At 43.9% G+C, this 17,540-nt stretch overlaps 1 protein-coding gene across 1 annotated transcript in view; it reads left to right on the top strand.

Annotated features, from left to right (window-relative positions):
• ush2a (Usher syndrome 2A (autosomal recessive, mild)) overlaps positions 1-17,540 on the top strand; it is a 577,949-nt gene that overhangs the window by 324,266 nt on the left and 236,143 nt on the right. The window contains 5 exon segments of the mRNA XM_056279331.1: positions 2,726-2,914; positions 4,434-4,568; positions 6,494-6,569; positions 7,341-7,426; positions 10,636-10,795. Coding sequence (XP_056135306.1) covers positions 2,726-2,914; positions 4,434-4,568; positions 6,494-6,569; positions 7,341-7,426; positions 10,636-10,795 — 646 coding nt within the window.

Raw genomic sequence — 17,540 nt, 5'->3', positions numbered from 1 at the left:
CTAAATGAAGCACGGTGGCGCATTGGTTAGCGCAGTCGCCTCACAGCAAGAAGTTCCTGAGTTCGAAACCCGGTGGTAGTCCAACCTTGGAGGTCGTCCTCTGTGTGGAGTTTGCACGTTCTCCCCATGTCTGTGTGGGTTTCCCCTGGGTGCTCTAGTTTCCTCCCACAGTCAAAAAACATATAGGTCAGGTGTATCGGCCATACTAAATTGTCTCTAGATATGTGTGTGTGTGTGTGTGTTGGCCCTGCAATGGCCTGGCGGCCTGTCCAGGGTGTCTCCCTGCCTGCCGCCCAGTGACTGCTGGAATAGGCTCCAGCATCCCACAACTCGAATTCAGATAAGCGGCTTGGATAATGGATGGATGGATTGTGTGTGTGTGTGGGGGGGGGGGGGGGGGGGGTTGAGTGTGTTTCTTTAATAATGTACGTATGTTATAATCACAGATGAGATGAAACATGCTGATATTATAACAGTTACAGTTACACACACACCCACTTTGTGTGGGCGCAGGGGGCTCCTTAGCAGGTCCAGGTCCTCATTGGCAAACTCACTAAGATTGTCCAAATAATCATGGAGTTTGGGCAGTCCAGACACTTCTGCCAATTTTGCTCATACAATTTGGAAAAGTAAAAGGAAAGACAAAAAGAAGATAGTAAAAAGCAACCAGAAAGAAGAGATCCCATACCAGGGGGGCAGGGGGTGGTACGTCTCCCAGTGATATGGCTGCAGTGTTGAAGAACACAGCTACTTGACTTTCTCTGGGCAACTTCCAAGTCATGTTAATTGTGTAAGCACAGTGCGCTTCCATGTGTCTCAGTGATGTGCAAATTAGGGCTCGGTAAATCAGCCTGGCCTTTTTTCTGTCCACGAAGTCCATGTACATTTGAAATGTTATATCATCACCATCTGGTTGATACAAACCGGGTTTTAATGCTTGTAGTGTCTTTACTCTGTTATTTTTTCCCCTTTTCCTTCTGAAGGGACTCAGATGTGTGTAAAACCACTCCTTTTCTGCTCATGGAAATTATCCCAGGCCAGTGATATTACATGTGCTCAGTGCTATGAGAGATTGATAAGGCCTCGATAAAGGGCAATCCTGTAAAAGGCTGTTGACCCTGAATGGCCCTCCTGGTCCCTGGTGGAATATAAAGCTGCTCTTTAGTAGTGAACGATACACTGGTAGGTCTTAGTATACCATCCTGTGAGCAGACAGAGAGAGGGACAGAGAGACAGAGAGAGAGAGGGGTGTGGGGTTGTTCGGGATGGGGGATAAAGGGCCAGGAGGAGATGGAGCAATAAGGAGGAAGGAAAGTTAAGGGAGATGGGGAGGATTTGAGTGAAGGGTGTTAAAATGAGAGCTTAAGGGGGCGATAGACAGAGGGAAGGAAAGGGAGAAAGGACGAGAGGGGGCAAGCATAGAAGAAAGGTGGTAAAAACTTGGAAAAAAAGAAGGAAATTATGGAGGAAAGGAAATCATATTTTAGGGGAGAAAGGAGCGTTGGAGTGGAGAGAGAGAAAGAGAGAGGTTGGGATAACCAGTCAGGGGGAGAGATGGAGGTAGAGAAGAAAGAAGGACATAAGAGGAAGTGGAAGATAGAGACAGTACATCTCCATACTAGTGAGCTTTATATTACGTTCTCCCAAGTAATATTCCCATTTAACACTGTGTCAACACCTCTTATCCTCTGAGGCTAGAAAGAGAAGAGAAAGAGAAGTGAAAGAGATGACAGATACAAGTAGATTTCATGTAATATACTGCACAAAAATATCTTGACAACTTCAGCAATATTGGAAATGCCCACTTGCTGCCAACTTGAAGCAAAGAAAGTGGTTGCTGCTACAGCAAATCATCTTTTTAACTAGACCCAACCTAAGACACTGGCAGAGTAAGATTTACAGAATGATGGGAATATCAATGGAAAGACAAAATAAAGAGGCAGTCCAAGAGTGAGGGGATGAGGCAGTGACAGATGGAGGATGGAAAAGGAGAGGTAGAGCGACCTTATCTATGTAAGGTGTGAGTAAGAGAAAGAGGGGGAGAGCTCAAGAGAGAGAGGGGGGCTGATTGCTGTGAAATATATTCCTGAATGAATGGCTGCCTGTATTAAATCAGTGCTGAAAAAGTTATAACTCTCATAAATACTATTTATGCTAATGGCTGGGAATGATTTACTGGGCCTATTAAAACACAGTAAGCTCTTTACCCTCGCATGATCTCCACTCGTCTCTCTTGTACTCTTTCATTGGTTCCCTCTCAGTTTTTCATTGTTTCTCTGTAGTATTATTTTATTTTTGATTCCTTTCCTTTTTCTGTTTTTCTTAGATCATCTCTGCTTTAGACATAGTGTTTTTTGTGAGACCACAGTACATGCCAGGACACCAATCCAAATACAATCCATAGCAAAGCAGGAACAATGAATTTATGATTTGTCTGTGTACCATCTGTTTTACTACAGGAATTCCTTAATTGTATTGACATTACTTTGCCTGCTCAATTTATAAAGCTAGTCAGAACAATATTATACGTATTTGTTCTGTTAAGTTGAGTCTCTATTTTTTCTAGAGAACTTACATATTTTGGGAGTTGGCTAGACTAGGGAAGCACAGCAAACGAGAGAGACTGCTTATATTTTTTCCTTTCCATCTAAAATACTGTTGATTATACTTTTGCTTCTCTCTCTCTCTGTCTCGCTCTCTCTCTCACTCTCTGTCTCTCTCCTAGTACCTAGGTACATCCCACCCCCAAGCACAGTGCTTAGTGAAAGTGGCTTCAGTGCCATGGTGAGCTGGGCCCCACCCACAGGTGACATCAGAGGGTTGATTGACAGGTACAAGTTGAGAGCCTATGAAAGGGACCACTCAAATCGAGAACCAGTTGAAGTCATATACCTTGCTAATGGGAATTACACAGGTAACACACACAGACAAGAAACACAAGCACATGCTAAAATGTCACATCTGTACTCATTTACTTCAAGTCATTTGACTTATAACTGACTTTTAACTCCCTAACCCTTTTCCCAGACCTTACACTTAGCTGAATATTCTTACAAATAGTTATGTGACCACAAGTTGATGAGTTACCTTCCTTTTAATACTGGACCTAAAAGGACATTTTGATTCTTGGATCACACACATACACACACACACACGTCTCTACCTCTGTCTCTTTTAAAATCACAGACACATACTCAGGCGCCCTGCTTATGTCTCCTTGGCATGTCCCCAGCTTCAGCAGACTGTCTCCATTTGGATCAAAATACAGGACTACCCCAGTGATGTCATACTCTGGCATCTATCTTATCTCTCTCGCTCTCTCTCTCTCTCTCTCTCTCCCTCTTGCTTGTTCTCTCTTAACTCACAGTTTCTTTTTCACTCTAACCCTGTCTCTCTTTCTCTTTTACGGAGATGACGATGTCTACGTCCGCTGCTGTGATTTGTCCCTTCTATCACCCTCTCTGCTATGTCTCCAGGCAAATATGAAGCTCATCCCTCTCTCTCTCTCCCTCTCTGCCTTTATTTTTCCATTCCCTTCCTCACATTCCCTTTGTTCCTACTTTTTTTTTATCCTGTCCCTCCCTGCCTACTTTCCCCCTCTTTCTCAGCCAGACATTAAGTCTGCCATGATAAGGTTTCTTGCTAATTTATGAAGGCCCTGACACCTGACTGCAGAATTACACCCATAGCTAAAAAACACAGAGTAAATGGAGGTGTAATGGCAGTAGAGTGGGGCCCTGAGTCATAATTGAATTAAAAGACATGGGTGAGAGAGATAGAGACAGAAAGAAAAATGTGTGTGTGTGTGTGGGGGGGGTCAAATAATGATTTGAAAAAGGGCACAATGATGGATGGTACAGGTTTTTAGTTTTATGAGAAAAATCTCACAAAAAAATCACAAAATAAAACATTTGGAAAGGACTTTACCTTGGTGGCACTGATGCATTCATATTGACAGCCAAGATATCACTTTGTTGACACAGATAGTATTCAGAAGACAATCTCACTTAGAGTGAATAGTGCAAGTCCTAAAATAAATGGCATATTTTACATATTGTACATACAATTCTGCTAATGTACAGTCAGTGTTCTGTCACTTATGGGCATACTTTTAGAAAAGGAAACATGCAAACAGTTTAAAATAAGGGAGAAGAAATAGATGGATTAGACCAAATTTGCAAAAAGACAAAAAAATGAAGGGGGAAAAGAAAATGTGTGTATGGGAAAAAACATTTTTTAAGGTTTATTAAGATAATGGGCTTTATAACTTTACTTGCCCCTATAACTCTGTTGAGTTTTCCTTAATCTGACGAACCTTGAAATTTTTTCTAAGTAGTGACCATCAAATCTTAAAATGCACAATGCATTTTTTTTTCTTGTTCTTTGAAAAACACTTTTCATTTTTTCCTCTGTCTGTCCCCCTGTCTCGCCAGGGGTGTTGTCAGGTCTGACTCCATACACACGTTACGTTGTTACAATAAGTGCCTGTACGCCTGTTGGCTGCACTGAGAGTGATCGCCTCAGTGATGGTGGTGAGGGGAGGTGGAGCTTCACAACTCCAGAGGAAGGTATGGTTTTTCGTAAATCTCAAAACACTCACAAACACACACACACGCACGCGCATCTCTATTCCTCAAAACTGCAGATAAACACAGACAAAATTGCACACAAAGGAAGCGATAAAAAAGAGATGATTCTTTTTTTCCTTCTGGAAGATGGAGGGAGGAGTAGAAGAAAAAAAATGAAGACATTGTTCTCCATCTTTCAGTCGCTCCATTAATCTGTGTTGGGCTAACTGGCCTTGTTGGGGAGATAATGTGATGGCAAGGGTCAGCACGGAGAGAGGAAAAATCAATCTGAAGTGTAAAAAAAAAAAACCCAACAGATTACTGTATTGATTCTCACAGAACAGAGTTTAGACACTGGACTGTGTTAGGGAGACTGGAGGAAAAACTTAGCACTTGTTTTCCTTTCTCTCTCTCTCTGCCTCTGTCTCTTAAAGACACAAACACATAAACACTCTTTCTCTCTTTATCTCCAGCATGTCCTTTTCGTAACCTATACATGCTGTTACGCTACAATTCTAAAGATTTACACAGATACAAATGTCATTTTTGATATTTTCTCTTGATGGCGTATTTAAGTTAATAGCTAATGGGCGCCTGGGTGGCATGGCAGTCTATTCCGTTGCCTACAAACACGAGGATCAGCGGTTCGAATTCCCATGTTACCTCCGGCTTGGTCGGGGATCCCTACAGACACAATTGGCTGTGTCTACAGGTGGGAAGCTGGATGTGGGTATGTGTCCTGGTTGCTGCACTAGCGCTTCCTCTGGTTGGTCAGGGTGCCTGTTTGGGGGGGAGGGGGAACTGGGGGGAATAGCGTGATCCTCCCACGCGCTATGTCCCCCTGGCGAAACTCCTCACTGTCAGGTGAAAAGAAACAACTGGTGACTCCACATGTATTGGAGGAGACATGTGGTAGTCTGCACCCGTCCCCAGATCGACCGAGCGGGTGGGGCAGCAAGCGGGACAGCTCGGAAGAGTGGGGTAATTGGCCGGTCACAATTGGGGAGAAAAGGGGAAAAAGCCACAAATACGAAGTTAATAGCTAATCTACAAATATTTAAATCTATTTAGTTGGTCATTCTAGTACTTACTCTCAGGGAAAAACAATATGGCCCATAGCATATGTCTTCACCTTAGCAGCCAAATACAGTAGAAATAGGCAAGTTTAATGAAGAAGGGAACTTGTGGTTTGCAAGCGGTTATGACAGATCATGCTCAATGAAGCCATCTACCAGCAGATACTACATTATCAAATATAACGCCCAGATTCAACCATGTTTATTGGGTTGGAGACAGAGAACTCAAATGGACTGATTTCCTAGCGATCCATTTCGATGGTCAAATGTAATTACCAGGATTGCCATAGGTGTGAGTCAGTTGAACAAAGATGATCTTGTTGATCTTGTTCTTGAACATTCTTGTTCCCCTTTTTTTGCCTTTCAGAACTTTCTCGATTCATTTCTTGTATCTGAAAAAGGGGAAATCGGTGTTATGTCCATCATGAGTTGTAAATGAAATGTTTCATTTCAGTTTTACATATTCAATTCTTAGTAAAATATGACACCTGATGTAACTAATTGAGTTGCTGACAGGACATTTTTATTCATTATTTTAGAACACGTTTACATGGAATTTGGTACCTTTACTAAATCATTAGAAGTATTTTTTTTTAATATTGAGCAATAATCACGTAACACGTTTTAAAAGTGGAGAGGTTTTGATGCACACATGGATCTACATTTTGGAATGAAACCGTCAAACTATGATCTTATGTTGGTTGTAGAAGATGGATTGTGAGATACTATTTGAGTTTTTTTTAAACAAGTCTAGATATGAGTTGTAAAAATATTACTTGATCAGTGGGGTTAAGCTTGCTAAGCTAATATCCTGTTCATGGCTAATGACTTTATATTCTCACTAATCAGCTCCAGAGGCTGTGGCTCCTCCAGCTGGCATCTCATCCCCTTCCAGTCTCTGTGTCACCTGGGGACCCCCAGCTAGGTAATATGCCAAGTGAATCTCACCCACCCTTCAGTCCCCTGCCATCAACAACAAACCACAAGTTTGCATAGGAATGTACCCTAACTTGATAAGAAAAGTGGAAAGTTAAATCAGATGGTTTGACTGGTAAAATGAAAGACTAGAACAGTCATTGCTATTCATATTAACATTAATTTTCATTTTTGGGAGTCACTTAAAGGAACTCAGGGCCAGAAACATTATCTTTAATGGACCTACCATTCTTTGAAAAGCACCATAGGTAGCAGTGTCAACTCTTTGAATCCTGTTTTGTTGTTGTTTTTAAATTCATGTGTTGCATACTGTTATGCACATCATCACCACTCGAAAGTGCAAGCTAGTTTAATTTTACAAAAAAGCATTTGTAGGAACCAGTAATCACATGACAGTGGCAAACTGCTCTCAACATGGCCGCAAATGCAACTATTTTACTCACCAGCAAGAAAATGACTGTAAAAGTTGAGTGTCAGCTAGCCTTCATTAAGATGTGAGAGGTACAAGGACACAGGGAACACAACCAAGTTATAATATTCAATGATAAAATTACTAATAAATAAATATAAAAATAATTTCCACCATATGTAGCCACCAAACTTCTCTGTATTATTCCATCCAAAGGGTATTCATTTAGAGCAGATATACACCTCTATAATGAATTATTTATCATTGTCCAAATTTCCACACATGTAACGATTATAGAATGTTTTAATATTATCATAGCATTAAAACGTTTCCATCATTATGACCTCTTAGACCCAATGGACACATCAGAGAGTACCGCCTCTATCATAACAACAGAATGGTCTACAGAGGGAATGATACACTATTCAATATCACTGGTAAGTGAAGAGTGACTAAGTGTGTGTGTGTGTGTGTGTGTGTGTGTGTGTTTAATTGCGCATTGTGTGTACACTGTTTTGCATCCTTATGATCATCATGTTTGAGCATGTTTTAGTAATAGCAGCATGCCACGGCCTCCATGTGACCACAAAGGGGAAAGGGCTATGCGTAAGGAGAACAGGGAGAGTGAAGAAAAGCAAAATAGAGTGGGGGATTAGCATTTGAAAGATGAGCGAGCATCTCAGTCCCTACCAAGGGAATAGCACTTTGAAAAGAAGTGCTACACTCTTTCTCTTTCCCTCTCTCACACACATGCTTTGAAATGAAGCACGAGTGGGGAAAAACACACTAAAACAATTTGAGTGCACAGGCACATTGAGATAGACATGCAGTCATTTTGCTTTGAAAGGAGGTACTAAAGAGACTTAAAGGGGGGATGAGACACGTGTCCCACCACTGAGACTGGATCACTGGCATACTGCACCAGGACACAAGTAGATACACACACACACACACACACACACACACACACACACACACATACACCACATGCAGTGCTCCACAGCTTGCAAATACACAGCACATGCACACAATCTCATCGGCACACGTTTGGACATACCCACAGCAGCATACAGGAATGTATACAGATTCACATTCAAGTATGTACACCGGAGAGTTCTCCTACATGGCATCTTATGTGACTAGAATAGATTATTATTCATTCTCACCTAGCACTCAAACACACGCACATGTACATGTTCACCCAAACTATTAGCCATACATCGCAGTGCTCAGCTCACTTAACAGTGTGTGTGTGGCACATGTTCACCCAAACTATTAGCCATACATCACAGTGCTCAGCTCACTGTACACTGTGTGTGTGTGTGTGTGTGTGTGTGTGTGTGTGTGTGTGTGTGTGTGTGTGTGTGTGTGTGTGTGTGTGTGTCTGTGTTAGTTAATGAAGGATGAAGGAATAAGTGTGTGTATTATCCATGCTGAGCTAATAATGCAGTGTCTGATGTTACCAGTGATTGGGAGGATTATGGGCATGGTAATTATATGGGCCAGAAAGGATCATGTTACACAAAGAGAGAGAGAGAGAGAGAGAGAGAGAGAGAGAGAGAGAGAGAGAGAGAGAGAGAGAGAGAGAGAGAGAGAGAGTTAGACTGCAATGGTGGGAGCACTTGCAAACCAGAGAGAAAGCTGCAAGATTGTCTGAGCAGAAGACAGAAAAGAAGATGTTGGTGGGGGTTATGGGGGAATTGAGGGGTACTAGATGATGGAGACATCAAATTATTTTCAACAGTCCAGAAACGATCAATCAACATGTATCTTGATGTAGTTTTACGTTTAGATTAAATTGATTGCAGATTAAAGGTTATAGGCTCATTGCTCAGATTAAATGTACTCCATTTACTTTTAAAAGGATATAAAGGTGGGAGTAAGTCTGCTTGTGGTTGGGATCAGGGTTAATAAAAATAATCTGGTGCTGTCATTGTGTGCATGTGCACAAGCATTTGTTTGGATGTGGATATTCTTGTCGCTATATTCAAAGGTACAGCAATGACCCAATTACCGGGAGTAAACATTTAAAAGCAATTTTTTGATTACAGCTATGGTTTGAAATAACATGATTTCTCTTACCCCCAGAGTTTCATGGATTTATCAGATGTTGTAAGATCTGGGCTCTGAAGCCTTTGTGTTGGACAAACATCTTGTTCACTGCATCGTGCGATCTTTTACATTTGCAGTTTCAAAAAGCCAATATGAATATTTAACTTGTACTAAGGAAACAAAACATTTAAATGCACCAACAAATTGAAAGATTGGGAAAAATGTAATTCCTTATACATGTTATGCTTGCCATGATTTGGTCTTGACTGGACTTTACCCTGATAACAGATAAAGGCATTTCAATTAAATTCAATTTATTGTCATTAAAAACAATGTGCAGGCACATGTTAAAAATGAAATAAGGGCTGCAGCTTTGCCAAACAGTGCAAGACAGACATAGACAAACACAGCAAACACAGTATAAGCTATAAAGAGATGAAGACCAAAAGCTAAAAATAAGTTAAAAAAGAGCACAAGTACAAAAATATTTAAAAATATCCACAGACATTCAGTGGGTAGCCAGGTTCGGGTGGGCCACAGCTTGGGGAAAGAAGCTGTTTTTGAGCCTGGTTGTGCAGGCTCTGAGGCTCCTGTAGCACCTCCCAGAGCGCAGGGGGGAGAACAGTCCATGGGTGGACAGTCCATGGGTGGGATCTCTGCTGATGCTGAGACCCCTTCGAAGGCAGGGTTTGTGATAAATGGCTTTTATGGCTGGGAGCTGGGTACCGGTGATATGCTGGGCCGCCTTGACGACCCGTTGCAGAGCTTTCTGGTCTGCTGATGTGCAGTTGCCGTACCACACTGAGGTGCAGCTGGTCAGGATGCTCTCTATGGTGCATTGGTAGAAGTTGTTGAGAATTTTGGGGGATAGATGGGTGCTCCTCAGCCTCCTCAGGAAATGCAGGCATTGTTGGGCCTTTTTCACAAGGGCCTGGGTGTTTGATGTCCAGGAGAGTTCCTCGTTGATGTGGGCTCCAAGGAATTTAAAGCTGGAGACACACTCCACTTCCACCCCATTGATGTGTATGGGGAAGTGGCTGCAGCTTCTAGACCTCCTGAAGTCCACGATCAGCTCCTTCGTCTTCTGCACATTGAGAACCAGATTGTTCGTAGTGCACCATGATGTGACGTGCCGAATCTTGTCCCTGTAGGCTGTCTCATCATTGGAGATACGGCCAATGACTGTGGTGTCATCCGCAAACTTAACTATTACATTTGAAAGATGAGTTGGCAGGCAGTTGTGGGTAAAGAGGGAGAAAAGGGGGGGACTCAGAACACAGCCTTGGGGGGCACCTGTGCTGAGGATCAAGGTGAAGGACGTGTGGTCACCTAACCTAACAGACTGAGGTGTGTTGGTCAGGAAGTCCAGGGTCCAGTTATAGAGGGAGGGGTTGAGGCCAAGGGAGAAGAGTTTGGTGGTTAGTTTGGCGGGGATGATAGTGTTGAAGGCACTAACTCGAAGGATTTAACTTGAAATTATGCCTTTATCGGTATATGATTAAATTAGTGTGAATGTGAAGGTACCGTACCCACTGAATGAAAATTTACGTTACTTTTCCTCTATTTTTTGTCTATCTGTGTGTGTCAATTTCAGGTCTTGGTGTTTATTCCACCCATGTCTTGGTGCTTAGTGTGTGTACTTCAGTGGGCTGCACCAACAGCTCCCAAGTCACCATGCTAACCTCCCAGCTTCCACCTGGACTTCTACAACCACCATCTCTAACCCTGATAGATGCACGAACCATTTTGGTTGAGTAAGTATACACACATACTCACACTCACACAAATACACATAAAACTGACATATACATGCTATTATAAACAAAGCAACACAGTGATTAGAAATTCAGGTCATGAACAGTTATTAAATACACATAGACAGACAACACACACATGCCAAGATTTATAAAGCTGAAGTCACACACTGTGTATGATGCCTAGACTATGTACATGTTTATAATTTAGCTTTTTTTAATTTTGAATGGAAAAGTCACAAAGGTTACTGTGTGTACTGGAAGTTTGACTTGACAAACCTTAAAGTTGTAAGAAACAGGAGATCAGAATCAACTGTATCGGCCAAGTGTGCATTTGCACATGAGGAATTTGACTCCGGTTCACAGCGTCTTCTAGCACTTGCATATATCACTCACAAAAAAAAAAAACAGAAGAAATGAACGGAACAACAAATAGGATATTGGAGGTAAGCATGAATGCACAACAGGTATGTCTCTACTATACAGAATTTTGTTAAGGTTGAATAATCAACAACCTATGCCCATATAGTATACCATATTGATTATATACTATATTGCCCATACAATATACCAATATCACAACTCCACAACCCATCATGCCCATATAAAATACTATATACTCACATCATATTATACTATATTATCTTATATACCAAAAGTATACACTATACCATTCACCACACAACTACATATGATATTGTATACCTATGTTACAACCACAACAATGACAGCAACAATTTGTAACCACTATACAGCAGTTGTATGTGTGGCTGGGTTACCAACAATGGCCACAGGTACTGTTGGCCAGCAGGGTGTCGGTGAAAACTACACTACTGTTGGGCAAAGGGGAAGGAGAGGGGGAAGGCATGTCCAGAGACGGCAGGAGAGGAGGAAGGGTAAGAGTGTGGAGGTGAGAGTCGGAACTTTGAATGTTGGCACTATGACTGGTAGAGGGAGAGAGCAGGCTGATATGATGGAGAGAAGGAAGCTAGATATACTATGTATGCAAGAGACCAGGTGGAAGGGGAGTAAGGCCAGGAGCATCACAGGTGGGTTAGAATTCTTCTACCATGGTGCAGATGGAAGGAGAAATGTGGTAGGGGTACTTCTGACAGAAGAGTATGTCAAGCGTGTGTTAGAGGTGACGAGAGTGTCAGACAGAGTGATGAATGTGAAGCTGGAAATCGAACGTATGATAATGAAACTTATTAGTGCATATGCCCTCCGAGATGGATGTGAGTTGGAAGAGCTAAAGAACTCTGGAGTGAGTTGGATGAAGTGGTGGAGAGTGTACCCAAGGAGTAGAGAGTGGTGATTGGAGTGGACTTCAGTGGGCATGTTGGTGAAGGGAACAGAGGTGATGAGGAGGTGATTGGCAGGTATGGTGTCAGGAGAGACATGTGGAGGGACAGATGGTGGTTGATTTTGCAAAAAGGATGGCACCTTTTTTCCGCTTCCAGTGTGGAAAGATGGCTGTGCGAATACACGTTTGCCGCAGCCTCACCCAGTACCGGTGTGGGAAGATGGTGGCGTTAACTTATGTTTGCGGTGACCTCACCCAGTACCATCCATGCAGTGTCTTTGTGCATGTCTGCGTCTTAAGTTTGTGTCTTCGTTTGATAGCTGGGAGAGCTAGCGCTGGATCGGCTGGGAGAGCTTGGTCTGCTGTGTTTTGTGGGCCTAGGGGCCACAGCTCTGCCTGGAGCTGCGCCCGAAGAGGAAACACTGAGGACGGTCTGACAGGACTTGGAAGCGGGGCAGGCTAAGCTAACTGCTAGCCTATGCAGACTGGCAGCTGTCTGGCGGTGGTCTTGCCTAGCATTGACTGTGCTTATGGTGTCGTCATGTGGAGTGCGGGGAGGTGTGTTGAAGGTGTCTGGCTGGGCAAGCTGGCATTGGCTCGGCTGGGTGAGACTGGTCTGCTGTGTCTGGTGGGCCCAGGGACCACGGTGCTGCCTGGAGCTGCTCCCGAGAATGAAACACTGAGGGCAGTCTGACAGGATGCAGAAGCGGAGCAGGCTAAGCTAACTGCTAGCCCATGCAGACCTGCAGTTCTGATAGTCATCCTGGCATTAGCTGTCTTGGACAGTAAATGTTTTTTTAAATATATGTTGGAGATATGTGTTTTTGTAGGGTTTTTTTGTAGTTTGGATATATGTGTTCTTGTAGTTTGGATATGTGTTTTTGTCTTTGTGTTCCACTGCTGTGGGTTGGGGGAAATTCCATTTCGTTTAATTTCATGTGCCCAGGCGCATGGAATGAAATGAGAAATAAATGTTCCTGATTCCTGAAAAGGCTATGGCGAATACATATTTAAAGAAATGGGAGGAGCACAGGGTGATGTATAAGTGTGGAGGAAAAAGCACACAGGTGGACTATATCTTATGTAGGAGGTGCAATCTGAAAGGGATTGGAGACTGCAAGGTGGTGACAGGAGAGAACGTAGCTAGGCAGCATCGGATTGTGGTCTGTAGGATGACTTTGGAGATCAAGAACAGGAAGAGAGTGAAAGCAGAGCCAAAGATCAAATGGTTGAAGAAGGAAGACTTTTGTGTGCAGTTCAGGTTAAGACAGGAAATGGGTGGTAGTGAAAAGCTGCCAGATGGCTGGGTAACCACTGCAGAAATAGTGAGGGAGACAGCTAGGAAGGTACTTGGTGTGTCATCTGGACAGAGGAAGGAAGACGAGGAGACTTGGTGGTGGAATGAGGACGTACAACAAAGTATACAGAGGAAGAGGTTGACAAAGAAGAAGTGGGATAGTCAGAAAGGTGATGAAAGTAGATTACAGAGGTATAAAGTTGAACAGCCACACTATGAAGATATGGGAAAGAGTAGTGGAAGCTAGGTTAAGAGGAGAGGTGATTAGCAAGCAGCAGTATGGTTTCATGCCATGAAAGAGCATGAAAGAATTAGCACTATGAGAAGGTTGATTGAGAAGTATAGAGAAGGTCAGAAGGAGTTACATTGTGCCTTTGTGGATTTAGAGAAAGCATATGACAGGGTGCCGAGAGAGGAGGTGTGGTATTGTATGAGGAAGTCTGGAGTGGCAGAGAAGTATGTAAGAGTGGTGAAGGATGTGTATGAGGGTAGAGTGACAGGGGTGAGGTGTGTGGTAGGAATGACGGGTGGTTTCAAGGTGGAGGTGGAATTACATCAAGGATTGGCTCTGAGCCCTTTCTTAATAATAATAATAATAATGATAGTAATAATCATTACATTTATATAGTGCTTTTCTAGACACCTGAAACACTTCAAATTGAAGGGGGTAACTCACTTCAACTACCACCAATGTATAGCACCCACGTGGATGATGCACGACAGCCATTTTGCGCCAGAACGCTCACCACACATCAGCTTGAGGTGGAGAGGGAGGAATTAATGTGCCAGTTACATGGGGGGATGATAAGATGGCCAGATGGAGAGAGCCAGGTTGGGAATTTTGCCAGGACACTGGGGAACCCCCTACTCTTTGTGATAAGTGCCATTGTATCTTTAATGACCACAGTGAGTCAGGACCTTGGTTTAACATCTCATCCGAAAGACGGCATGTCTTACAGCACAGTGTCCCTGTCAGTGCACTGGGGCATTGGGATTTTGATATTTGTTGTTTTTATTAGGACCAGAGGGGAGACTTCCCCCTACTGGCTCACAAATACTACTTCCAGCAGCAACTCATTTTCCCAGGAGGTCTCCCATCCAAGTACTAGCCAAGCCCATACCTGCTTATCTTACATCATTTGGCAGAGCCAGGGTGCATGTTGGTATGGCCGGCAGCCATACCAACATGTACCCTTGTTGGCAATGGTGATAGACAGGTTGACAGACGAGATCAGGCAGGAGTCTAGTTGGGCTATGATGTTCGTGGATGACATTGAGATCTATAGCTAGAATAGGGAGCAGGTTGAGGAGAGCCTGGAGAGGTGGCGGTATGCACTAGAGAGAAGAGGAATGAAAGTCAGTAGGAGCAAGACAGAATACATATGTATGGATGAGAGGGAGGACAGTGGAATAGTGAGGATGCAATGAGTGTAGAGGTGACGAAGGTGGAAGAGTTTAAATACTTGGGGTCAGCTGTTCAAAGTAACGAGGATTGTGGAAGAGAGATGAAGAAGAGAGTGCAGGCAGGTTGGAGTGGGTGGAGAAGAGTGTCGGGAGTGATTTGTGACAGAAGCGTACCAGCAAGATTTAAAGGGAAGGTTTACAAGATGGTAGTGAGACCAGCTATGTTATATGGTTTGGAGAGGGTGGCACTGACAAAAAAAGACAGGAGGCGGAGCTGGAGGTGGCAGAGTTTAAGATGCTAAGATTTTCATTGGGAGAGACAAAGAAGGACAGGATTAGGAATTATTATATTAGAAGGACAGCTCAGGTTGGATGGTTTGGAGACAAAGCAAGAGAGGCAAGATTGAAATTTTTTTGGACATGTGCGAAGGAGAGATGCTGGGGGAAGGATGCTGAATATGGAGCTGCCAGGCAAGAGGAAAAGAGGAATGCCAAAGAGGAGGTTTATGGATGTGGTGAAGGAGGACATGCAGGTGGGTGACGTGACAGAGGAAGATGCAGAGGACAGGAAAAGATGGAAAAGTATGATCTGTTTTGGCAACCCCTAACGGGAGCAGCCAATGGTAGTAGTAGTAGATACAGCAGCTTTATGTGTATTTACAATTGTACATTTGTATTGCACAAACATTTGTATTGAATATGTGGTTTAAAAAGAGGTAGTGTACATCATAGATATGTATAGGTGAGACATCTTGACTAGATGGGGCTATTTACAAAGTGTCATATTTACATAAGTGTCTACTCTTGGACCATGCTGTTAAGTGTTCGTGAGAGAGATTGCCTGTGTGTGTGTGTGTGGGGGGGGGGGGCTGTTCGGTGGTTTTGGTGCACATTGCTCTATAGCGCTTGCCAGAGGGTAGGAGTTCAGACAGATTGTACCCTAGGTGTGGCGGGTCTGTGCTTATTCTGCCTGTCCATTTCCAGGCTCTAGAGGTTTACAAGTCCTGCAGGGTGGGCAGGGGAGGGCCAATGATTTCTTTTTTCTGCTGTCCTTACTTTTTGCTGCAGTCTGTTCCTATCTTTTTTTGTTGCTGCTCCAAACCAGACCGTGATGGATGTGGACAGGACAGATTCAATGACTGCAGTGTAAAACTGGCTCAACAGCTCTTGTGGCAGACCAAATTTCCTTAATTACTGTTGAAAGAACATCCTCTGCTGGGCCTTTTTGAGGATGGAATTGAAGTTGGTCTTCCATTTCAGGTCTTTGGAAATGGTAGTTCTCAGAAACTTGAAGGTCTCCATGGTTGACACAGGCTATTGAGTATTGTGAGGGGGAGCAGTGCTCAGGGGTGTCTCCTTAAGTCCATTGTCATCTCCAGAGTCTTGAGCATGTTCAGCTCCAAGTTGTTCTGACTGCACCAGAGCACCAGTTGCTCAACTTCCTGCCAATAATCAGACTTGTTGCCATCCTGGATGAGTCCAATGACTGTTCTGTTGTCTGCATACTTCAAGAGCTTAACAGCTGGGTCCTTGGAGGTGCAGTCATTGGTGTGGAGGGAGAAGAGCTGTGGGGAGAGTACACATCACTGGCAAGCACCAGCACTGACTGTCTGTATACCAGAAGTGACTTCCCCCAGCCTCACCTGCTGTTTCCTGCCTGTCAGGAAACAGCACCCACTGGCCTGTTTGCCCAGTAGGCAAACTGCAGGGTGTCCAGAAGGTGTCCTGTGATGTTCTTCAGGTGGACCAACACCAGTCATTTGAAAGACTTCATGACCACAGATGTCAAGAGTGACAGGCCTGTAGTCATTCAGTCCTGTGATGGAGGGTTTCTTAGGGATAGGGATGATGATGGAGTGTTTGAAACAGGAGGGGAATTCACACCGCTCCAGGGATCTGTTGAAGATCTGCGTGAAGATTGGAACCAGTTGGTCAGCACAGGCTTTAAGACAGGATCGGGAGCCACTGTCTGGACCCAGTGCTTTCCTGGTCTTCTGTCTCTGGAAAAGCCGGTTCACATCCTCTACATGTATCTTGAGTGCAGCCGAGTATCGGGGGGGTTGCCAGAGGTGTGATGGGGGCTGTTATCATTGGGCTGGAGTGGGTGAGGGGTGTGAATTTGTCCATCTCAAACCTGCAATAGAAGACATTCAGGTCGTCAGCCAGGTCTTTGTTTGCCTCAGCATGGGGGGATGGTCTTCTGTAGTTTGTGATGTCTAACACAGTCATTGGCTGAAAACCTGCTTTTCAGTGTAGCTTCTTTTAGCCACTCTGATCTCTTTTGTCAGTGAATTTCTGGCCTGTTTGTACAGGGCTCTATCCCCACTACTGTAGGCATCCTGCTTGGCCTGCCAAAGTTGTCTTAGTTTGGCTGTGAACCCATCCATCCATCCATTATCTGAAATGCTTACCCTGCTCTCAGGGTCGCAGGGATGCTGGAGCCTAGTCCGCAGTCATTGGGCAGCAGGCTGGGAGACACCCTGGACAGGCCGCCAGGCCATCACAGGGCCGACACACACACACACACACACACACACACACACACACACACACACACAAACACACCCATTCATACCTGGGGACAATTTAGTACGGCCAATTCACCTGACTTACATGTCTTTGGACTGTGGGAGGAAACCGGAGCCCCTGGAGAAAACCCACGCAGACACGGGGAGAACATGCAAACTCCACACAGAGGACGACCTGGGATGGCTGTGAACCATGGCTTGTTATTATTGTAT

Source organism: Lampris incognitus, chromosome 4 (genome assembly GCF_029633865.1).
Source record: "Lampris incognitus isolate fLamInc1 chromosome 4, fLamInc1.hap2, whole genome shotgun sequence".
In the NCBI taxonomy this organism is placed as follows: Eukaryota; Metazoa; Chordata; class Actinopteri; order Lampriformes; family Lampridae; genus Lampris; species Lampris incognitus.
This window is presented reverse-complemented; position numbering and strand designations above follow the sequence as displayed.